The 23,018-nt window shown below is 46.7% G+C and overlaps 1 protein-coding gene across 1 annotated transcript in view; it reads left to right on the plus strand.

The window, feature by feature from the left end:
* The first annotated feature begins 1,195 nt into the window (after nucleotides 1-1,195).
* CACNA1B (calcium voltage-gated channel subunit alpha1 B) overlaps nucleotides 1,196-23,018 on the plus strand; it is a 186,691-nt gene continuing 164,868 nt past the window's right edge. Inside the window, exons 1-3 of the mRNA XM_032232823.1 lie at nucleotides 1,196-1,482; nucleotides 8,372-8,477; nucleotides 9,316-9,455. Of these exons, the coding sequence (XP_032088714.1) occupies nucleotides 1,196-1,482; nucleotides 8,372-8,477; nucleotides 9,316-9,455 (533 nt within the window). The remainder of the gene's footprint in view (nucleotides 1,483-8,371; nucleotides 8,478-9,315; nucleotides 9,456-23,018) is intronic.

Here is a 23,018-nt window from a genome sequence, read left to right on the forward strand (position 1 = left end):
ATGGGGAACGTGTGTTTCCGTGCGCCTTCGTTTCAGCACCTGGACAGCTCCAGGAGCCAAGAACGCCCATCTACTCCAAGCTTCTTCCTAGCCAACCTGTTCTCCATCCGGTTGTCCCTTCCCTTGGTCCTCCCCCAAGGCTTCCGTGGCTCGCGTGTCCCATCCTCCGTGGGGGGTTTTCCCAGCGTCCCCCACCCCACCCCAGGGCTCCTTGAAGGCTCTAAGCTTCACGCACAAGCAGGTGGGGTGGCGACGGGGAGAAATGGAAAAAAAGGGACAGATAGGTGGGTGTGTGGGAGGGAGGGAAGGCAGGAAAGGCTTGGCTCTCCAAAGACGCCTCCCCCCCCCCCTCTTCGCTCGCCGAGCCTTGGAGAAGGGGGCGGATCGTTCCTCTCCCTTCCCCGTTATTGATATCGTTGGGTACCTTTGCAGAGTCGGGTGGAGCTGGCGTCGCTGATTGGCTTTCCGATTGTCAGCTGGCTGTGCTTTTTTTTTTTTTTTTTTTTTTGCCTTTTTTTGGGGGTTGGAGGGGCGAGGTTCAGTAACCGGTTGCTCTTGACGTTTCCATTGCGCTCTCGCTCTCGCTCTCCAAAGGCTGTCGGCGACCCCCCCCAGCACCCAGCCAGCCGCCCAGCCGCCCCCGTCGCCGGCCAGGAGAAAAAAGCCCCGGGGGAAGCTGAGGAGAAGAAAGAGCATCTCTGAAATCTCAGCGCCGCGGGGAAGAGGAGGAGGAGAAGAAGAAGAAGAGAGAGGCCCACGCAAGCTAAGTAGCTTCCCAAAACCCTTCTGGATCTTCCCTTCGCCACTCTCTGCGGCTCGCCCCCCAGCTCTCGGCTGCCTTCTGCCGCGCCATGCTGGGGTGGAGGAAAAAAGGCTCCCGGGTGGGAAGTTGATGCGGATCGGATCGGCTTCCAGCCGGAGCAGGGAGACTCCAGCCTCGCCTCCGCCTCGGGCGCTTGACGGCCTCGCCGAGCCTCGCCCCTGAGCGGCGGCGGCGGCGGCGGCTGGCATCCTCCCCGCCGCCGCTTTCCAGAGTCGAGCCGCAGCCCGCCCGCCTTCGCAGCCCCAGCAGCAGCCGAGCCCCGCCGCCAGCACTCCCAGCAGAAGCCCCGGCTTCCTCCCTCCCTCCTGGCGCTGGGATGCGTCTTTGCAGCTCGGAGAGCCAGCACCGCGCGCTTGGAGAAGGGGCACCAGCATGGCTCGCTTCGGAGAGGACCTGCTCAGTCGCTATGGAGCTGGCGGCGCGGGGGCTCCCCCGGGGCCCGGCGGGACCCGCGGCGGCAGCAGCCGCCAGGGCCCCCCCGGCCAACCGGGCCCGAGGCCCCAGATATACAAGCAGACCAAGGCCCAGCGGGCCCGGACCATGGCTCTTTACAACCCCATCCCGGTCAAGCAAAACTGTCTCACACTCAACCGCTCGCTCTTCATCTTCAGCGAGGACAACGTGATCCGCAAATACGCCAAGCGCATCACGGAGTGGCCATATCCTTGCGGGAGCTGGGGGTTTTTATTTGTGGGGGGGGATTGAGTGTTCTACACACACACACACACACACACACACACACACACACACACACACACACACACACACCCTTCTCTGCATCCCAGGGACCTTCCTCCCTGCCCCAGGAGACAGCGTGTGGATGTGGAAAAGGCAAGAGGGCTCCAGCCTTGGGGATGGGCGGTGCTGTCAGGCTGGCCCGAGGGGGACCCTTCTTTTCCCTGGACAGCTCAGAGGGGTGTGGGGAGGGTTCCCCCAAAAGGAATGCTTTTGGGGAAGGGGAGCAGTAGAGATCCCGAGGGGCTTCTCCAGCCCTTCTCCACCCCCTGAGCTGCTTCTGAGTCCCCAAACTTGTATTGCTACTCCTCTGGACAACTCTTCTGCTTTGTTTTGCAAAGAAAAGAGGAATTTTTTGGGGGGACGGTGTGTGAGTGAGTTCCCCCATAGCAGGGCGAGGGGTCTCCCCCACCCCCATCGACCAAAAGTCCACTTTGGTGATGAGAATTGCTCTCACCGATGCATCTTTACATGTGGCCGGATAGGTGCTCCTGAATGCTCAGAACATTGACTTTTAAAAGGTTGCCCAAATGCCCAGGCAGAATCTCCCCCCCCCTTTTTTTTCCCATTCTCACTTGCTGCATTTTTGTTAATCTGTTTGTTAGGGCAGCTCTGGTTTAAATGTTCCCTGTCTGGTTTCCTTTTTCCTTGAAACCACTATTATTGGATTCCCACTCAACACATCCTGCTGAGATTTCTTCCTTAGCTCTTGCTGGCATGCTAGGTCAAGATGACCCAGACAGCTGACTGATGCTTTCAGAACAGAACAGAAGAAGAGAGTTGGAAGGAACCTTAGAGGCCTTCTAGTCTGACCCCTGGCTCAAGCAGGAAACCAGATAACAACGTGTCAGACAAACGCTTGTCTAATCTCTCCGTGGAAACTTCCATCGATGGAGCACCCACAACTTCCGGAGGCCACTTCCGTTCCACTGGTTTAGTGTTCTCACAGTCAGGAAATTCCTCCTTGGTTCTAGCTTGCTTCTCTCCTTGGTTAGTTTCCATCTGCCGCTTCTTGTCCTGCCCTTCTGATGCTTTGGAAAATATATATATATATATATATATTCCATTTCTTCTTTGGAACAAAGGTGAATTTTTTAAATTCCTCCCTCCTCTGGTGTGAGTTCGACCTTCCCGTGTTTGTTTAGAAAGACAGGGAAGGGGTCTTTCTATGTTTCCCACTGCTGTCTTTGCCACTTGATAAAAAATCCGAAACATTTATTACTTTTTTGGGCAAAAAAAATAAATAAATAAATAAGCTGCAATCTTAACATCTGCCCGATTTGAGTTTGCTGCTGTTGCTCATTGCTGCCATCGGAGCTTTGCAGCTTCCTAAACCTAAATTTGTGGCTTAAACGCAAGGTGGGAACACAACCCACTATCGCGCAAACAAGCCACTTTGTACGGGAGGCCGCCGATTAGGGTTTGTACGCTACTGTTTGTGTTTTGGTAGGACTTGAACTTTTTCCTCCGTTCTGAGTTGATCAACGGTTAGAACAGATCACAATTCGGCCTGATGATGAAATCCAGATTTTGTGATGGGTAAAAAAAAAAAGAAGAAGAAGAAGTAGGGGGGAGGGGAGATGATCTCTTTAAATTGGCTGAGCTTGTCGATCAGAAAGGTTGGCAGTTGGGCGGTTCGAATCCCTAGTGCCCCGTAACAGAGTGAGCTCCCGTGACTCGTCCCAGCTTCTGCCAACCTAGCTGTTCGAAAGCATGTAAAAAAATGCAAGTAGAAAAATAGGAACCACCTTTGGTGGGAAGAGAACAGCGTTCCATGCGCCTTCAGGCGTTGAGTCATGCCGGCCACATGATCCCGGAGATGTCTTCGGACAGCGCTGGCTCTTCGGCTTTGAAACGGAAATGAGCACCGCCCCCTAGAGTCGGGAACGACTATCACAGATGTGAACCTTTACTTTTTAACCATAAAACTTACAGTATGAAATTAAATGCATGGGAATATCCCATTTGTAGCTAATTCAGAGACTGGCTGTTATTTTTGAGCTGCGAGGATGATTATCCTTGACAATCTCTGTTACTCAAAGCAGAATAATGCAAAATATCTCAGAAGTATCCTTCCCTTTTTTTTAAAAAACGATCTTCTTTCTATCTCATACTCAGCATGCTGGAGAATTTCTCCCCGATTTCTCTGGCTGGCATTTTGATCGGATCTTATTGTTTAAAAAAACCCTGTGAATGGTGATGGTGTCGATTGTGGTTTTCATTCCTTGCAACTGTCCTTCCACCCAATTTAAATATAGGCCATCCTCCACTTATGACCACAACGAAGCCCAACCTTTCCGTCGTTAAGCGAGACAGTTGCAAAGTGACACTTTGCCCCATTTTTCTTGCCCCGGCAGGGAAGGGAAGCGCTACCGTTCTTAAGTGAGGAACCCGGTTACGAAGTGAATCCGGCGTTCCCTGTGGATTTTGCCCGCCGAACCGTCGCGAAAGGGGAATCACGTGACCCTTCCCCCTCCCCTTCCCCCGGGGGACGCTGCGACCACCATAAACCCAAACCAGTTGCCAAGCATCCGAATGTTGGCCATGGGGATGCCTCAATGGTTGCAAGTGTCAGTAAAAGAATGTCAGTAAATGAGGACTATCTGTGCAGGTTGAAGACAGATTTTTCTTCTTTTTCTTAAGCCTTGCGGGTTGAATGGAGGCCAGGGAGCCTCCGGATAGCCAAATTTGTCTCCTATCTTTTTATCTTCCCTACTTTTTACTAATCTGAAGAATCCCCCTTCTTGAAAGCTTTAAATCTAAATGAAGGATGGGCAGCCAGAGAAAGTTGCAGAATTTCTCAATGAAAGGCAGAGCAACCTATTTAATTCCTGTCTGTGCTCTCGCTAGATAAATGCAAGATTGTTTCACGTCACCTTTCGCAGACACTCAACCTTCCTTTTCACACCCATTTTAACTCCAGACGTGCAAAGAGAAAATGTCCTGCGCTTATCCTTCTGCCTGTCTGGATTTTGGACAGAGGAAGGAGCTGAAATGGACGTCTCCCATTTCTCTTAGCTAGCCAGTTTTTGAGACCGCCCACTCGAGTGGCCTTCTTGAAGTCAAAATTTGCAACCAATTTTGGTCACCGTACGACAGAAAAGATGTTGAGACTTTGGAAAAAGTGCAGAGAAGAGAAACTAAGAGGATCAAAGGGCTGGGAGACTAAAACATACGAAGAACGGCCCCAGGACTTGGGTCAGGCTAGTCTAAAGAAAAGAAGAATGACGGACGACATGATAGGAATCTTCCAGTATTTGAAGAGCTGCCCCAAAGAAGAGGGGCTCAAATTGTTCTCCAAAGCACCAAAGAAAACCAATACAGGAGAGAAGCACTCTGGAATTAAGGAGAAACTTCCTAACAGTGAGGACAATTAAACAGAGGAACAACTTGCCACCAGAAGTTGTGGGTGCTCCATCACTGGAGGTTTTTAAGAAGAGTCTAGATAGTCACTTATCTAAAATTGTATAGGTTCTCCTACTTGAACAGGGGGCTGGACTAGAAGACCTCCAAGGTACCTTCCAGCTTATTCTATTCTATTCTTCCATTCCACTTTTTTCTATTTTATTCTATTCCTATTTCTATTTTGTTCTATTCTATTTCTATTCTATTTCTATTCTGTTCTTCCATTCAACTTTATTCTATTCTATTCCTATTCCTATTCCTATTTTGTTCTGTTCTGCACTGTTCTGTTCTACTCTATTCTAATTTCATCCCATCATTCTGTTCTGTTCTACTCTACTCTACTCTCTACTCTACTCTAATTTCATCCCATCATTCTGTTCTGTATTGTTCTGTTCTACTCTACTCTAGTCTAATTTCATCCCATTGTTCTGTTCTGTTCTATTCTATTCTACTCTACTCTAATTTCATCCCATCATTCTGTTCTGTTCTGTTCTACTCTACTCTACTCTAATTTCATCCCATCATTCTGTTCCGTTCTACTCTACTCTAATTTCATCTCATCATTCTGTTCTGTTCTGTTCTACTCTACTCTAATTTCATCCCATCATTCTGTTCTGTTCTGTTCTGTACTGTTCTACTCTACTCTAATTTCATTCCATCATTCTGTTCTGTACTGTTCTGTTCTACTCTACTCTATTCTAATTTCATCCCATCATTCTGTTCTGTTCTGTTCTACTCTACTCTACTCTACTCTATTCTAATTTCATCCCATCATTCTGTTCTGTACTGTTCTGTTCTACTCTATTCTAATTTCATCCCATCATTCTGTTCTGTTCTGTTCTACTCTACTCTACTCTATTCTAATTTCATCCCATCATTCTGTTCTGTACTGTTCTGTTCTATTCTACTCTATTCTAATTTCATCCCATCATTCTGTTCTGTTCTATTCTATTCAGAACTTTCAACTTGAGATTGGGGTTAGGTTGCTAAGGAGCATCTTCTCTCTGTGCCTCGCTTGATCTGCACGTGTAGCACGAAGCAATTCCCCAGGAGGGGCCTGTTGTTTTCCTTTGATCTGAAATCACAGAGATAATAATTCACTCACCCAACGAGCAACAGGCTTTCCTCTTAACAACCCAGCACGGCTGCAGGTTGCGTCGCCCTTTCTTACCCGGCTGAAACACTGGGGAGATCAGTTGAGCCTCGAGAAAGCATATAGCTAAGCCAGCTAGAATTCACAACGGCTAAGCGGATGGTCGAAGGGGAAAAAAATAGTGGAAACATGTCTTTGGAGATTCTCAATCATCCAGGTCAGGGCTGTCTCCAAAGGTGCTTTTTCAAAAGGCAAGTGGACTCTCTTGCTTTTTCTTTGAAGACATTTCGCTTCTCATCCAAGAAGCTTCTTCAGCTCTGACTGGATGGTGGGGGATGGAAGGATTTATATTCCTTGCAGACAGCTGGTCCTTTGCATCCTTTGAGAGGGCTGTTGGAGCACTTGGAGGCTTATGTCTATGGAGATTCCCAGTCATCCAGGTCATGGGTGTCCCAAAGGTGCTTTTTCGGGGGGCAACTGGACTTTCTTGTTTTTTCTTTGAAGACATCTCACTTCTCATCCAAGAAGCTTCTTCAGCTCTGACTGGATGGTGGGGAATGGAATGATTTATATTCCTTGCAGACAGCTGGTCCTTTGCATCCTTCATTGAGGCCACTTTATCTGTCCTCGGGGTCACCTGAGTGGTGCTCAGAAGCAATTTTTTCCTCTGGAAATCCATCCCACACAAAAAGGATGCAAATGTCCAGCTGTCTGCGAGGAGCATAAATCCTTCCATTCCCCACCATCCTACCAGAGCTGAGGAAGCTTCTTGGGTGAGAAGCAAAACATCAAAGAGGACGGGAAGATATCAGGGAACTGAAGAAGCTTCTCACAAGAGAAGGGAAATGTCTTCAAAGAAAAACCAGAAAGTCCAGTTGTCTCTTTGAAAAAGCACCACAAGAGTAGGGACAGGTTCCAAAATGTCTTCAGCCGATTTTGAAGCCGGACGCCTTAAGATCTGGCAGCCACAAGGACAGCCCATGTTGCAAAGTTTCTCTGAGTGTGTATGGGGAGGGGGGGGAAGCAAAAACTAGTTGGATGATCCAGACAATATCGAACCGATAGAGTAGAGGTTGGGGGTTAGTTGGAGAGCAAGGAGACACATTGAAGTGTCTCCCTGCTTGAAGTCACGTCAGATTCCAAGTTTGAATGTGCTACCTGAACAAAAAGCTCCAATGGAAAAGCCATGGCTTCCCCTCTTACAAAATAGTCCTGCTCTCCAAGTTGCATCAGAAACAGAGGACTCTTTTTCCCCTCCATGCTTCAAAACAGGCTTAGTCTTGTGTTGTGTTTTCAGCGCAGAGGCCTTTGCGTAGCGAGTTCAGAACAGGAGCTCAAATTCCTGGGAATACCTTCTCCCTCCATAGAGTCCATAGAACAAACTTAAAACTTGTGAGAAACAAACATGGTGACTGTGGTTTGTACATCACGATCATTACTACCGTGTTTCTCCGAAAATAAGACAGGGTCCTTTAAATATTTTAGGGGAGGGCTTATTTGGGGGGAGGGCTTATTTTAGCGCATGCGCTCAGAAGCTCGATTGGGCTTATTATCCAGGGAGGTCTTATTTTCGGGAAAACAGGGTAGATGTTGTCATTGCGATCCTATTTGTGCGTGTTGGGTGAATCCAGCCACTTCTGGCTTATTTCCAAAAACCGAGGGGGGGAATTGTGAAACAAATCAAGATTTAAAACGAGCTGGAAGCTTTGTTAACTTGTCCTTGAGTTCCGCTGCTACCTAACTTTCATAAAGAAGCTTGGACAGGTTGATACCTTTCCACAGCTTGTAAACTCTGAAGAACTTGATTTCATTGCTTGTATTCTCCATCAATGATCAGCGTGCAAAAATGATCTCTGAGAACAAACCCGGTGCAAATTTAGAGGTTTTAGAATTTTGCAGATGGGGGCAAGGTGGAGAGGAGAAGGCAGGCCACATTAAGTAAAATCCCGCCTTTATTTAATAATATAATAGCTGCAGGGGAAGCTTTTGATTGCTCCTTCTTTTAATGGCTTAATCAGCCGAGAGATCCTGAACAATCAAAAGCTTTTCGATTCTCTTCTGGGGTTTTTTTTTTCTTCCTTAGCTCTTCTCCAAAGCAAAGAAAACTAATCCTGCTTGATTGGACAAGACCTTTATTAGAAGTAATCAACTAGAGGCTAACTGTAAACTTTTATATGGACTTGGGCTTTAGAATGGATTTGAGGAATCGGGATCATTGATCGAGATTCAGTCTCAGGGAAAAAAATAATGCAATTGTGCTGGTGCCTTTATTAAACCTTGCCTTTATGAGTTTTTCCCTTAACCGTTGCCTTCACTCCATTTGAATATATGATTCTGGCGACAATTATAGCCAATTGCATTGTTTTGGCTTTGGAGCAACATCTCCCTGATGGAGATAAGACACCGATGTCGGAGAGGCTGGTGAGTATCAAATATTCTGGTGGGAGAGAGAAATGTCTTCCTTCCTTCCTTCCTTCCTTCCTTCCTTCCTTCCTTCCTTCCTTCCTTCCTTCCTTCCCTCCCTCCCTCCCTCCCTCCCTCCCTCCCTCCCCTTTGCCACTGTAGCCAAGATGGTGCAGTGGTTAAATGCAGCACTGCAGGCTACTGCTAGATCAGCAGGTCAGCGGTTCAAATCTCACCGGCTCAGGGTTGACTCAGCCTTCCATCCTTCCGAGGTGGGTAAAATGAGGACCCAGATTGTTGGGGGCAATATGCTGACTCTCTGTAAACCGCTTAGAGAGGCCTGAAAGGCCTATGAAGCGGTATATAAGTCTACTGCTATTGCTATTGCTATTGCTAGCAATTGACAAAGAGCAAGACAGTCTGAGAATGAAGTATTATCCTGAGAACTTATTCACTTCTATTCAGTTCCGTTCCATTCTTGGCTGTGGTGGCGCAGTGGTTAGAATGCAGTATTGCAGGCTGACTCTGCCAACTGCCAGGGGTTCAATCCGCACTCACTGAAGGTTGACTCAGCCTTCCATCCTTCCGAGTTCAGTAAAATGAGGACCCAGATTGTTGGGGCTGACTCTGTAAACCGCTTAGACAGGGTGTAAAGCATTGTGAAGTGCTATATAAGCCTATGTGCTATTGCTAATCGTATCCTATCCCATCCCTTCCCTTCTCCTGTTCTGTTCTATTCCTATTCCTATTCCTACTCTGTTCTATTCTGTTCCGTTCCATCCCATCCTATTCTCTCTTCTTTTTTGCCCATCCATAGATTGGTAACACTGGTGTCCCTTTCTTTCACCCTCCCCAGGATGACACAGAACCGTATTTCATTGGAATATTCTGCTTCGAAGCGGGCATAAAGATTATCGCATTGGGCTTTGTTTTTCACAAAGGATCTTATCTCCGCAACGGCTGGAATGTGATGGATTTTGTGGTTGTGCTGACGGGGTAAGTCCCTGCTGCCCCCCCATCCCAGCCCCCCCTCTCTTTCGCTTCTCTCTCATGTTTCTTAATGAAACTTGGTAGTAGCGTTTTTGTGCATCAAAAGGACGGGAAGAGATTAGATGGTTGGAGCGAAGCTCCATTTAGGCAGCTCCGCTTTTGAAAAGAAGTGTGATTGTCACCCGGAATGTCGAAGTACTTTGGTTTCCGTTGACGGGGGCACTTAAGGATGGTTATTATTTTTTGGGGGGGAGGAATGCACTCGTGATTGAACACGACAGGATGTGGGGTTTTCTTTCCAAGAATCCAGGGGAGTGGATTGCTGGGTGTAAAACCATGTGCTATGTGTTTGAAAGCTAACTTATGGATGCAAGATGAATAAGCAAGGCGATGGATATAATTCTTGAGGGGACAGAGCATATTGCCTAGTTCAGGGGTCAGCAAACTTAAACACTCAAAGAGCCATTTGGACCCGTTTCCCACAGAAAAGAAAACACCGTGAGCCACAAAGGTCCTAACCGGAAGCCCCCTGTTCAATTCTGGAACTGACCGGAAGTTCAGTTCCCCCACCATAGAGTCTCCTCCTAGCGCGGCATCCTTTTCCCTCTACCTGCCATAACCGAAAGCCCTATCAATTGTGGAGACAACTGGTCCTGTATTTATTTTGTATATAGTCAATCCATTTTTTCCAGTCTCGTTTATATTTGAGTGATCTCATTTGAGTGATCTTTAAAATATGCCGATATTTTAGCCATCTCAGCTAAATTTGTAACTTTCAATGTCCATTCTTGAATTGTAGGCAGGTCTCCCTTCTTCCAGTATTGCGCCACCAACAGTCTTGCTGCCGTTATTAAGTGCAGGATCAAGTTAGTCTCTACCGCTGTAGTCAGTACTTATACCTAGCAAAAATAACTGAGGAGTAAACTTTATCCTTCTTTTGAAGATATTTTGCATAACCCACCATATTTTTATCCAAAATGCCTTAAACTTTTGGCAAGTCCACCATATATGGAAATATGTAGCATCGAGAGAACCACATCTCCAACATTTGGGTTGTAAATTCGGATACATAGAACCCAGCTTTTTAGGATCTAAATGCCATCTATAGAACATCTTGTAAAAATTTTCTCTCAGGTTTTGAGCTTTTGTAAATTTCACATTTCTTACCCAAATTTTTCCCCATGTATCCAACATTATTGGTTCTTCAATATTTTGAGCCCACTTTACCATACAATCTTTAACTAACTCTGTTTCCGAATATATCTGTATTAATACATTATATATCCTCTTTATATGCATTAAACTTTGATCTCTTATTTGTTTAAATAAGTTGTCCTCAATTTGGACAAAACCAATTTTTTGATCTATTTTCCACCTAGCCTGTAATTGCCCATACTGGAACCATGTTTGAACTGCCTTCTCCTCTTTTAATACATCTAAGGATTTTAATTGTAGTGCCCGCCAAGAAATTCCAGTTAGCCTATGCTTAAGATCAGGAATGATTTAAATTGTTTAAAGTTAGCTTAGCAAGAAGAAGCTAAGATCAATGTAGAGATGTTATTAATTTCTTTATTTCTTTTTTCTCAATAGATTTTAGACTGTGTTTGTTAAAAATCTATACCGTGTACGGGTTCTGGGAAGTCGGGGGGGTCGGAGGTGGGGGGTCGGGGGGTCGGGTGGGGGAAGGGAGGGATATATCTTAGGCTAGACATGATGTGTTAGATCTCAATGCAATGTGACTTCACATGTATACTGTTTTTCTTTAATTTTTCTTTAAAAATAGGATAAGCCAAGTACATTAACATATAGTGGAAATACACCAAGGGGAGGAGGAGTAGGGAAGAAGAAAGATGGGTAGAGAGGGATGGGAGAAAGGGTGGGGGGGAAGGAGAAAAGGAAGGGGGGGAGCAGATCTGGAGAGAGGAGTGGTAGAGGGCAGGGGGAAGTAGGGTAGAGGGGGATGATGGAGGGAAGATAGAAAGTTGGAGGGTGGCCGAAGAAAGAGGTGTATGGAGAATGGAAGAGGTATATTGGGCTTTTATTTTCTGGGGCATTGTTGACAAGAGGAATTGATGCAATTATTGTTTAATACTGTATGGTGTATACATGTGAGTCTATGAAAATGAAAATGAAAATAAAATATACTAAACAGGAATTGTGGAGACAACTGGGAAACCCTCCCCTTGCCATAGAGTCTTCTCCTGGCACACTGTGCTGCTCCCCCCCCCCCCCCCCGGAAGCTCCTCTCAAAATTGTGGTGCCGACCGGTGATGGAGCCGCAGCAGAGGGAGGAAAGAGCCACATGCGGCTCCAGAGCCGCAGTTTGCTGACCCCTGGCCTAGTTGATCAAATGTTTTTTGTTTTTTTGGGGTGCGTGGTCTTTAGACCTCTTTGAAGTTGGCTGTACCCCCTCCCCCCCGGACATGTTCAGCATGTGCATTGGAGCTGAGCTGGAGCGCCAGCTGACGTGCCAGCAGAGAGGGCCCTGCGTGCCACCTGTGGCACATGTGTCATAGGTTAGCCATCACGGATCTAGAGAAGTAGATAAATTGCGTTTGCAGGTTCGCGGACCGGAATGGGATGTTAATAATAGAACGGCGTGACGTGGTCCATTGGAATGTTGTTTTTCTACCCTTGCCTGGGCAATCTTAAAAGTGTTTTGATCAAAGGTAGAATTGCACCGAGCTTGATTTGACGGCTGGCGTATGAAATCCGGGCTCTGCATGGCTGATGATACCAGGATTCCTTTGAAGTGCAAGTCAGTTAATGTCAGGGCATCGGCTTCTCCCTGTGCCTCTAGCTGGGCTGCATTGAAATTGTCGTGTCTTGTAGACGAGGTTCCCGCTAAGGAACCAGTGGGAGCAAAACTGCTTCTCTCTTTATCTATTATTGTTATGTTTTTGGTGGCTGCTGTGACATTTCTTGACAATGAACCTCCGCGGGGAAGAGGTTGTCTGTCAGCATTGGGCTGCTTCCTTTTCAGCTTCGTCCAGATGGAAAGCGTAAGGAAGCATCTTCTCTTCCTCTCCTTCTATCATGGGTGGATGGGAGACTTGGAGGCGGATGAATTAATCCCAACTTGGATTGAACCATGTCGAGTTTGCAAGAGGCGAGCGTGGTGTCTGATAGATTAAGATGGGGGGCTTGTTGGCCAGAAGGTTGGAGGTTTGAGACCTAAACACCGCATGATAGGGTGAGCTCCTGTTCCTGCCTCAGCTCCCGCCAATCTAGCATGCAAATGCGAGTAGATAAATAGGTACCACTTTGAAGGAGCCAGCGCTGTCCGGAGACGTCTCCGTGGTCATGTGGCCAGCATGATTAAACATCGAAGACACACGGAACGCTGTTCCCTTCCCATCAAAGGTGGTTCCTATTTTTCTACTTGCATTTTTTACATGCTTTCGAACTGTTCGGTTGGCAGAAGCTGGGACAAGTAACGGGAGCTCACTCTGTTACGCGGCGCTAGGGATTCGAACCACCGAACTGCTGACCTTCTGATCGACAAGCTCAGCATCAGCCACTGAGCCACTATATCCCCTACCTCTATTTCTTACTCTCCAATAAAACTGAAAAGATCCAGGAAAATCCTGCTGAACTTTGACCTGGCGTCAGTTTTAGACTTTACCTCTGGCTGTTTTTAGCACAGGCCATTGGAGGAAATGGCATCACAGCAGGACTCAGGAATGCAGCAAAAAATAATAATAATAATATGAAGGTCTGATTGCTCTCTCTCTCTCCCAAAATATGTTTATGGGCCTTTCAGCTACGAAACGATAAATAAATTATTATTATCGGGGGTGCTATTCACTTACCTTCCCTACCGGTTCACAAATGTGAGTGCTCAGATTTCCGTGCATGTGCTTTTGGTGAACAAAAGGGCCTAAATGGGATGCCGTAGAACCGGAGGCGGGTGGGTGGAGCTGAGAGGTGATATTCAGCAGGTTCCAACCAGTTCTGGAGAACCAATAGTGGAAATTTTGAGTAGTTTGGGGAACCGGTAAATACCACCTCTGGCTGGCCCCGCCCCGACTATTCTCTGTCTCCCGAGTCCCAGCTGAACGGGAGGGGATGGAGATTTTGCAGTATCCTTCCCCTGGAGTGGGGAAGGAATGGAGATTTTGCAGTATCCTTCCCCTGGAGTGGGGAAGGAACGGAGATTTTGCAGTATCCTTCCCCTGGAGTGGGGAAGGAATGGAGATTTTGCAGTACCCTTCCCCTGGAATGGGGAGGGAATGGAGATTTTGCAGTATCCTTCCCCTGGAGTGGGGAGGGAATGGAGATTTTGCAGTATCCTTCCCCTGGAGTGGGGAGGGAATGGAGATTTTGCAGTATCCTTCCCCTGGAGTGGGGAAGGAACGGAGATTTTGCAGTATCCTTCCCCTGGAGTGGGGAAGGAATGGAGATTTTGCCGTATCCTTCCCTTGGAGTGGGGAAGGAATGGAGATTTGCAGTATCCTTCCCCTGGAGTGGGGAGGGAATGGAGATTTTGCAGTATCCTTCCCCTGCCATGCCCACCAAGCCACGCCCACAGAACTGCTGGTACAAAATTTTTAATCCCACCACTGGTGGAGCCATCCACGATTTCTGCTACCTTTTCCGACAAACTAGCAGAATACCACTTCTGATTATTATTTCAACAAAGCCCAAGGAATAAAAAACGATTCATTCCACATAACACTGACATTTTTTTTCCTCCCCACCCCCTCCTCTCTCTTTCTACCTCCTTGTTCTTCTGCTGGGTTGTTTTACGAGCAGCTTTAAACCTGCCTTCCTTCCCTACCAGTTAATTTAAAGCAGGAAGTGGGCATCAACGTTCTGGCCACGACGAAGGTTATCTTGTGTCTCTGCAGTTTCGACTGTCTCCAGAGAGCGAGAATTGATACAGGAAGCGGGACAGAGCAGGGTCCTTGAGGGTGCTGGTATCTCCAAATTGGCTCATTAATCTCCCTTCTGGCTGGTACACGTTAGGAGACAATTAAAGTAGAAAGCCTGGCAAGGAGGGAATAGAATAACAGATGGGCTTTGGGAGTAAAGGTAAAAGTTTCCCCATTCCAATTGTGTCCTACTCTGCTGGAGGAGTCATCTCCATTTCTAAGCCAAGGGGAGCCAGTGTTGTCCAAAGAGATTTCTGCAATCACATGTAGCTGGCATGACTGTATGCTGTTGTTGTGGCCCGCCAGTGGAGCTGGCAGCAGATTCGGACAGTGAGGAGGTTGGGGAGGAAGATGGGCCACTCCTGGAGTCTGGGGAAGGCTCTGTGTTGGAGGCAGAGATCGGGCCAGGGCCGTATGCCAGTTATCAGCTGCCTTCAGAGTCAGACATCAGCGAGGCAGAGGAACAGCTGGAGCCTGTTCCCATTGAGCCATTTCTACAAACGTTTGCAAGGCAAGAGATGGTGTGATGTATTGATCAGAGTGGAGCCGAGGTGGCGCAGTGGTTAGAGTGCAGTACTGCAGGCTACTTCAGCTGACTGCTAGTTCGGCAGTTCGGATGTTCAAATCTCACCGGCTCAGGGTTGACTCAGCCTTCCATCCTTCCGAGGTGGGTAAAATGAGGACCCAGACTGTGGGGGTGATATGCTGACTCTGTAAACCGCTTAGAGAGGGCTGAAAGCCCTATGAAGGGGTATATAAGTCTAACTGCTATTGCTATTGCTATTGCTATTGCTATTAAGAATGTGGGATAATCTTCTTCCTCCTCCTCTTCCTCTTTTCCTCCTGGGGCTAAGCAGATCTTTCTGAGACTCTGTGAGATAGGACAGGTAGGCTAACAGCCTTGAGTATGTTGTCACTTCATCTGAAAACCCTTCCTTAAAAATTGAGGGGCTGTCCTAGAGAAGAGGGGCCCAGCCAGGGATGACATTCAGCAGGTTCTGACAGGTTCTGGAGAACCGGTAGCGGAAATTTTGAGTAGTTCGGAGAACCGGCAAATACTACCCCTGGCTGTCCCCAGAGTGGGCTGTGAATTGAGATTTTGCAGGATCCTACCCATGCCAAGCCCACCAAGCTATGCCCATGGAACCAGTACTAAAAAAATTGAATTTCACCAGTGGGCTCAACCTATTCTTCAAAGCACCAGAAAAGGCAGGACCAGAAGCAATGGGTGGAAACTAATCCAGGAGAGAAGCAACCTAGAACTAAGGAGGAATTTCCTGACAGGGAGAAGAATCAGGCAGTGTTACTGCTTGCCACCAGAATTTGTGGGTGCTCCAACACTGGAGGTTTCCAAGAAGAGATTGGACAGCCAGTTGTCCAGACTGGTGTAGGGTTTCCTGCTTGAGCAGGGGGTTGGACTAGAAGATCTCCAAGGTCCCTTCCAATTTTGTTATTCTGTATTGTGTAATTAATCAGTGGAACGGCTTGCCTCCAGAAGTTGCTCCATTGCTGGAAGTTTTAAAGAAAAAAACTAGACAGCCATTTGTCTGAAATGGCCTAGGGTCTTCTGCTTGTGCAGGGGGTTGGACTAGAAGACCTCCAAGGTCCCTTCCAGCTCTATTCTGATTGATTGAGATACATTTCCCACGAGGTCAGGTTGAAGGAGTTTCAGTTTTGTTTCATTTATTCCTTTATCGGATCGGTTAACCCGCTTTTCATTTTGAATGCAAGTGCTGTAGGGATGCCCAGGGTGGCTTCTCCTGAACCCAGGCCTGCTTGAGCAGGGGGTTGGACTAGAAGACCTCCAAGGTCCCTTCCAGCTCTGCTATTCTGAACTCTGAGAATAAGCAGGCCTGGGAAACAGCATAGCACAAGCTGGTTTCCTTGCAAAAAAAAATGGGAAGGATGGAGCAAGACAAATAGCCAGTCTACCCAGAAGGGGCCATTCTGTTGCCAAGGCATCCGAGAATGTCCCACAGCCATGGCATGAACTCTTGTCTCCTTCATACCTTTATATATATATATATATATATATTAAATTTTCCGGGGAAGGAAAGTTGGATGAGGCATCGTTGCAATTTGTCCAAGATCCCTGATAAAACATTCACATCATCGTTTCGGCACGGCCATTAAAAGTCAATTACATTAATGGTGCTTGGTTGGAATTATGCTGAACCAGTGGCACTGGTCAGAGGAGTAGCTGGGCCGAAATAGCCCCTCGATACTTCAGCCTGTCCATTGATCACTCTTTTCCTGCTTGCTCATTTACTTCCCTGGCTCACCTGTCTCTCTCTATCGTTATTATTCCGTGGACTGTGTGGCAAGAGGCGTCAGGGAAATATATTGTATTTATCAAGCTGTGCTGTTTCGCTCTCGGTGTCTTTTTTCATTATTATTTTAAAGAAGGGGCTTAGATTTAGAATAGAATAGAATAACAGAGTTGGAAGGGATCTTGGAGGTCTTCTAGTCCAACCCCCTGCCTAGTCAAGAAACCCTACAACACTACAGACAAATGGTTATCCAACATCTTATTTAAAACTTCCAGTGTTGGGGCATTCACAACTTCTGGAGGCAAGTTGTTCCACTGATTAATTGTTCTAACCGTCAGGAAATTTCTCCTTAGTTCTAAGTTGCTTCTCTCCTTGATTAGTTTCCACCCATTGCTTCTTGCCCTGCTCTCAGGTGCCTTGGAGAATAGTTTGACTCCCTCTTCTTTGTGGCAACCCCTGAGATATTGGAGCACTGCTATCATGTCTCCCCTAGTCCTTCTTTCTAAAATGTGTTTTAGCCTCCAGTCCCCTAATCATCTTTGTTGCTCTTCTCTGCACTCTTTTTAGAATCTCTGCATCTTTTCTACATCATGGCGATGATTGTCCTCACCGTTAGGAAGTTTCTCCTTAGTTCCAGGAATTAATTCAAGAAAATGCATATAAAATATGGACCGATATTCTTGAATGTTTTTTAAAAGTTTAAAAGTGAAAAAAATCACGAGTTGTTAGTAGATTGATGATGAACCGTGCTGATTCTGCCTTCATCCCATTGAATGCTTGTATTATTATTATTATTATTATTATTTAATAAATGAAGCATGGTAGAGAGAACGCTTGCCAGGGTTGGCGTCACCCAGCATTTTCTATCTTACGAGATAATATTTTGACTGTTTATTGTGGCTGTGTGTTGTGATTGTGCTCTGGGAGGGTGTCCTGCCAATGGATTTTTGGGATGTGTGCAAAACACAAGCTCTGGAAATGCAGCAGATGGCAAGAAGAAAAGTGTGTGTGTGTGGGGAATGAAATTAAGGAAAGCGGTTGAGAAGATTTAAGGCCTGGACTTCAAAGGAAATATATGTGGAGAAAAGCAGAATAGACTCCTTGGTGAGACTCCTTGGTGGGGTGAAACAGAATTTTGGAAGACATTCCAGGAAGTCCTTGACTTATAACTGTTTGTGTAGTGACCATTTAAAGTTACAATGGCATTGAAAAAAGTGACTTATGATCGCTTTTCACACTTATTGTAATGACTGAGGCTTCCCAAGAGCATGAAGCAAACTCCAACAAAAAACCCTTTGATTAATTGACTGTGAATTCTGTCCATTCACCTCCAGCAAAGTCTTTCCAGGGAGGATTTACAGTCACAGACCTTATCTGGCTTGGAGGGCTGCCAGGCCGATATCTGCAGAACTTGGTAAGGAGTCTTGGAGAGTCACAAACCAATTAAGTGAACTAATTGTCTCCTGCAAACTCCACTCCCCTTTCACTCCTCTTTTATTTCCTCTGGGAGGGACCCTTCATCGTCCTCCTGTGGCCTTACTCCCAAGTCAACCCCCTGTCCTTTAGCTGTTCCTTTCATCTGGCAACTGCGCATGCGCACACTGGAAACAGGCTCCAGCTGTTCTTCTGCCTCACTGATGTCTGACTCTGAAGGCAGCTGAAAACTGGCATCAATGGAGATTGTGAGCTCAATTGTGGCCGTACATCAAAGACCACCGATAGTTGTGTTTTGTGACTTCTACGTTCGTCCTACCTTTCCACTGTATACGGTGACTATTAAAAATATCTCCTCCATCCTATTCATTTATTTACTTGATTTAGAATTCTTTCAACCCACCTTCATTTAAGATCTCTGGACAGGTGTCAGCAGAAGAGACAAATTGTAGAGATTTTCTGGAAAGAATCGAAACGAGAAGCCCATTTTCACCCTCTGGCTATTCTAAAAATGTTTCCCTTTTTGCTTTCTTGGCTATTCTAAAATTCACCCGATTTATTGCAGGCTGGAGGCTGGAAGCTGAGAATTGGCAACCAGGTTTAAATAATAGAATGGCCTCAAATGTGGAAAAAACTTTTTAAAAGGAGAGAGAAATGAGAGGCAAGAGATTGCACTGCTGTTCTTGGCAAGGAGCAAATCTTGGCAGCCTTTTCCAGATATCCTTAAAGATACCTTCTTTTCATTAAACCTCTAGTTTAATGAAAAGAAGGACCAGGGGTGACAGGATAGCAGTGTTCCGATATTTGAGGGACTGCCGCAAAGAAGAGAGGGTCAAGCTATTTTCTAAAATACCCAGTGAAAATACTTCTCACTGTCAGAAAGTTCCTCCTTATTTCTAGGTTGAATCTCTCCTTGGTCAGTTTCCATCCATTATTCCTTGTCTGGCCTTCAGGTGCTTTGGAAAATATCTTGACCCCCTCCTCTCTGGGGCAGCCCCTCAAATATTGGAAGACTGCTCTCCTGTCTCCCCTGGTCCTTCTCTTCCCTAGACTAGCCGTGCCCAGTTCCTGCAACCGTTCATCGTCTGTTTGAGCCTCCAGTCCCCTAATCCTCTTGGTTGCTCTTCTCTGTGCTCTTTCTAGAATCTCAATATCCTTTACAGATTAACAGAGTTGGGAGGGACCTTGTAGGTCATCTAGTCCAACCCTCCCACCCACCCAGGAGACCCTACACCATTTTGGACAGATGGGAGTCCAGTCTCTTCTTGAAAGCTTCCAGGGATGAAGCTCCCACAACTTCCGAAGGCAACTGCTGTTCCCTAGGTTGATTGTTCTCACTGTCAGAAAATTCCTCCTTATTTCCAGGTTGAATCTCTCCTTGGTCACTTTCTATCCATTTTTCCTTGTCTGGCCTTCGGGTGCTTTGGAAAACAGGTTGACACCCCCCTCCCCTCCATGGCAGCTCCTCAAATATTGGAAGACTGTTCTCCCCTGGTCCTTCTCTTTGATAAACAAGACTTGCCTAGTTTTCTCAATCCTTTATGGATTCGCCTCCTGACCCCTTATCATCTTTGTTCCTTTGGATTGGAAAACTGCTATCATGACACCCCCAGACCTTTTCTTCATTAGACTAGATACTTCAATAGCGGGTGCGGTGGCCTAAAAGTGGAAATCTCGCCTCACATTCAGGAGGCTGTGAGTTCAATCCTAGGTAGAGACAGATATTTTGTCAGAGTTTTGGCAGCCTATTATGATGAGATAAACCCAGGAGCAAAAGACAGCACACAGAACCTTTAGACAATTAATAGTGGTTTATATATACATATATACAGACAGACACATGGTAGATAAATGCCTTACCACTCAGCTACGGACACAAGGAGAGAAATGAGATACATGACGAGAGAGAGAAACTTACTCTAATGGCCACCTGTTGTGACTCAGCAGAAGTTTGCTGTGAGTTGAGTCGGGATGCAGGAATATTGCTCCAGCTGTTGCTCGTTAGTATCGTCTTCTGGAGATAAAAGGATTGATGGTGCCACGCCCTGGTTGCAGAAGTCAACGTTCATTCATTCATTCATGGTTTGTCGTTCATCGGTCGTAGTTTGTTTGTGAGAGGCACTTGGATAAGTGATTTGCTTTCTGTAACCCTGATTCGAAGAGACAGTTGGATAAGTGATTTGCTTTCTTTCTGTAAACCTGGTGTTGCTGTAATAGCTCTTTGTTTTTGCATTCTGCTGCGTAACCATTTTGCCAGAGACTTTATTTATGTTTCTTTTGGGCACGCAGCCAGCGTGAGCCAGGACTGATAAAGTTATTTCCTTTTAAGTCTGTCTGACTGTCATCTGTGAATGAGCGAAGAACGGGGGTCAGAACAGCCACCTATACATAGACACCTCTTAAAAAGGTAAATGACTTGGGTGGATCCCATCAGAGTCTTAAAGAGGCAATACATGTATTGCTGAATCATCCTCATTGCATCAGCTTACAGTTTACACCTTGCAATCTTACGTCTGCAGAACAAAACTCCGCACTGGTGACAGGAAGGGCATCTGGCCATTAAAACACTTGGCTAGCTCCATTCAGTTTCCCAGACTCCACTCCACCAGGGATTATAGGGTTGTTAAATGATGATGATGACTAGATACTTCTTTCAAGCTTCTTTCAAAACGTCTTGCTGCGGGGACAACTTTCAAACCCAGGTTGCATTCAACAAGCCTGTTGTGGCCCAGATAGTGAGGAGGTTGGGGAGGAACATGGGCCAGGCCTCGAGTCTGGGGGAGGCTCTGAGGAGGGCTCTGTGTCGAAGGCAGAGAGGGGGCCAGGGCCGTATGCCAGTTATCAACTGCCTTCAAAGTCAGACATCAGTGAGGCAGAAGAACAGCTGGAGACTGTTCCCAGTGTGCGCATGCGTAGAGTTGCCAGACAAAGGGAAGAGCTAAAGAACAGGGGTTGACTTGGGAGGAAGGCCTCAGGTGGATGGTGAATGGCCCCTCCCAGAGGGAATAAAAGAGCAGCAAAAGGGGAGTGGAATTTGCAGGAGGCAATTAGTTCCCATAATTGTTTTGTGACTCTCCGAGACTCCTTGCCAAGTTTTGCAGATATCGGCCTGGCAGCTCTCCAAGCCAGATAAGGTCTGTGACTGTAAATCCTCCCTCGAAAGACTTTGCTGGATGTGAATGAGCAGAATTCACAGTAAATCAATAAAAAAGTATTTTTGGTGGTGGGGGGGGACCAGGAGTTTGCTTCACACTCTTGGGAAGCCTCGATCAGAACAAATCTGAAGTTTTTGGCCCAAGCTCAGAATATCCTGTAACTTGAACCAAATGCCTATAGAATTCAACGAAATGTACTGGCTTGGTTCCTTCCACCTTGAAGAAATTTCCTCCTGGGTAAATAGATCTACCACTGGGCGGCCAAATCTATTCCAACCCACCTTTTCTCCAAACCCTTTCACGATTTGTCAGAAACTCTTTCCTTGAAAGACTGCTGGATCTTTGAAAAAGAATGTTTCCTACTGAGGAACGTGTGTTTTTTTCCTCTCTCTCCCCCGAACGGACATAGAAAAATGCCTTCTCGGTATATTTAAAGCCTGCCTATTTTTAACAAGGCACACTGGCAAGATTAGCGGGTTTGATCATTTATGATAATTTCCTCATGGCTAAAATATCTTTCATTAGCGCTGCCATTCAAGGCCGGGGTGGGGGAATATTAAGTCGCGTGTTCCGATTTCATCCCTTTTGACGGCAGAGACGAATTCTTTTTAAGAATCGCCTGCAGGTGAGACGTTTTAGCCATGAACACCAATAAGACCAAGGTGGTTATAGTGGACTATAGAAGGAATAGATCAGACATCTCCATCAATGGAGACCGAGTGGAGCAAGTGGCCAGATTTAAGTTTCTGGGTGTTGTCATAAAAGAGGACAGTGAGGAGGTTGGGGAGGAAGATGGGCCAGTCCTGGAGTCTGGGGAAGGCTCTGGTGAGGGCTCTGTGTCGGAGGCAGAGAGGGGGCCAGGGCCGTCTGACAGTTATCAGCTGCCTTCAAAGTCAGACATCAGTGAGGCAGAAGAGCAGCTGGAGCCTGTTCCCAGTGTGTCCATGCGCAGAGTTGCCAGACAAAGGGAACAGCTAAGAAACAGGGGTCGACTCGGGAGTAAGGCCACAAGGTCCCTTCCAACTCTGTTATTTTCTATTCCATATTCTACATTAATCTTCATCGAGAGACGAGTCCGTTGGGTCGATACGGCGACCTTAGATCATCTTATTAAGGCAGCCGACTCAACTTGGGTCCGAATAACTCCCGTTGTTTTTCTTTTGAGCCTTGCTTCAAATTAATTACGCCTGCCTTGGTGCCTCTCCTTAGCATGGTAATTATTCAGCAAGTGGTACATACTTTTCAATTCCGCTTTCAGGCGGCACCATGGGAAAAAAAAGGAGATTTCATTTCATTTCACTTGAAGAGCACAGCCAAAGCTGCCAGGTGCGGAAGACACTGCTTTGATCAGAAACCAGCTACTCTGACCTCATTTCTGCCTTTCTGCCGAACAGCTGGAATTGTCCCAGTTCTCTTGACCTTATGCCCTCTTGTTATGATCCGCCAGTGGCCTGCAGAGCTGGCAGCAGAGTCAGACAGGGAGGAGGTTGGGGAGGAACACGGGCCAGTCCTGGAGTCTGGGGAAGGCTCTGAGGAGGGCTCTGTGTCGGAGGCAGAGATGGGGCCAGGGCCGTCTGACAGTTATCAGCTGCCTCCGCAGTCAGACATCAGCAAGGCAGAAGAACAGCTGGAGCCTGTTCCCAGTGTGCACATGTGCAGAGGTGCCCGAAGGCAAGAACAATTAAGAACAAAAGGGTGATTTGGAAATAAGGCTTGGAGATGATTGGCCCCTCCCATAAGACATAAAAGAGGCGCAAAGGGGCGTGAGCCTTTGTGGGAAGCAATTAGTTCATCTAGTCAGTTCAAGCTCAGAAGTCCATGCTTTGATTTACAGTT

Source organism: Thamnophis elegans, chromosome 16, assembly GCF_009769535.1.
Source record: "Thamnophis elegans isolate rThaEle1 chromosome 16, rThaEle1.pri, whole genome shotgun sequence".
NCBI lineage: Eukaryota > Metazoa > Chordata > Lepidosauria > Squamata > Colubridae > Thamnophis > Thamnophis elegans.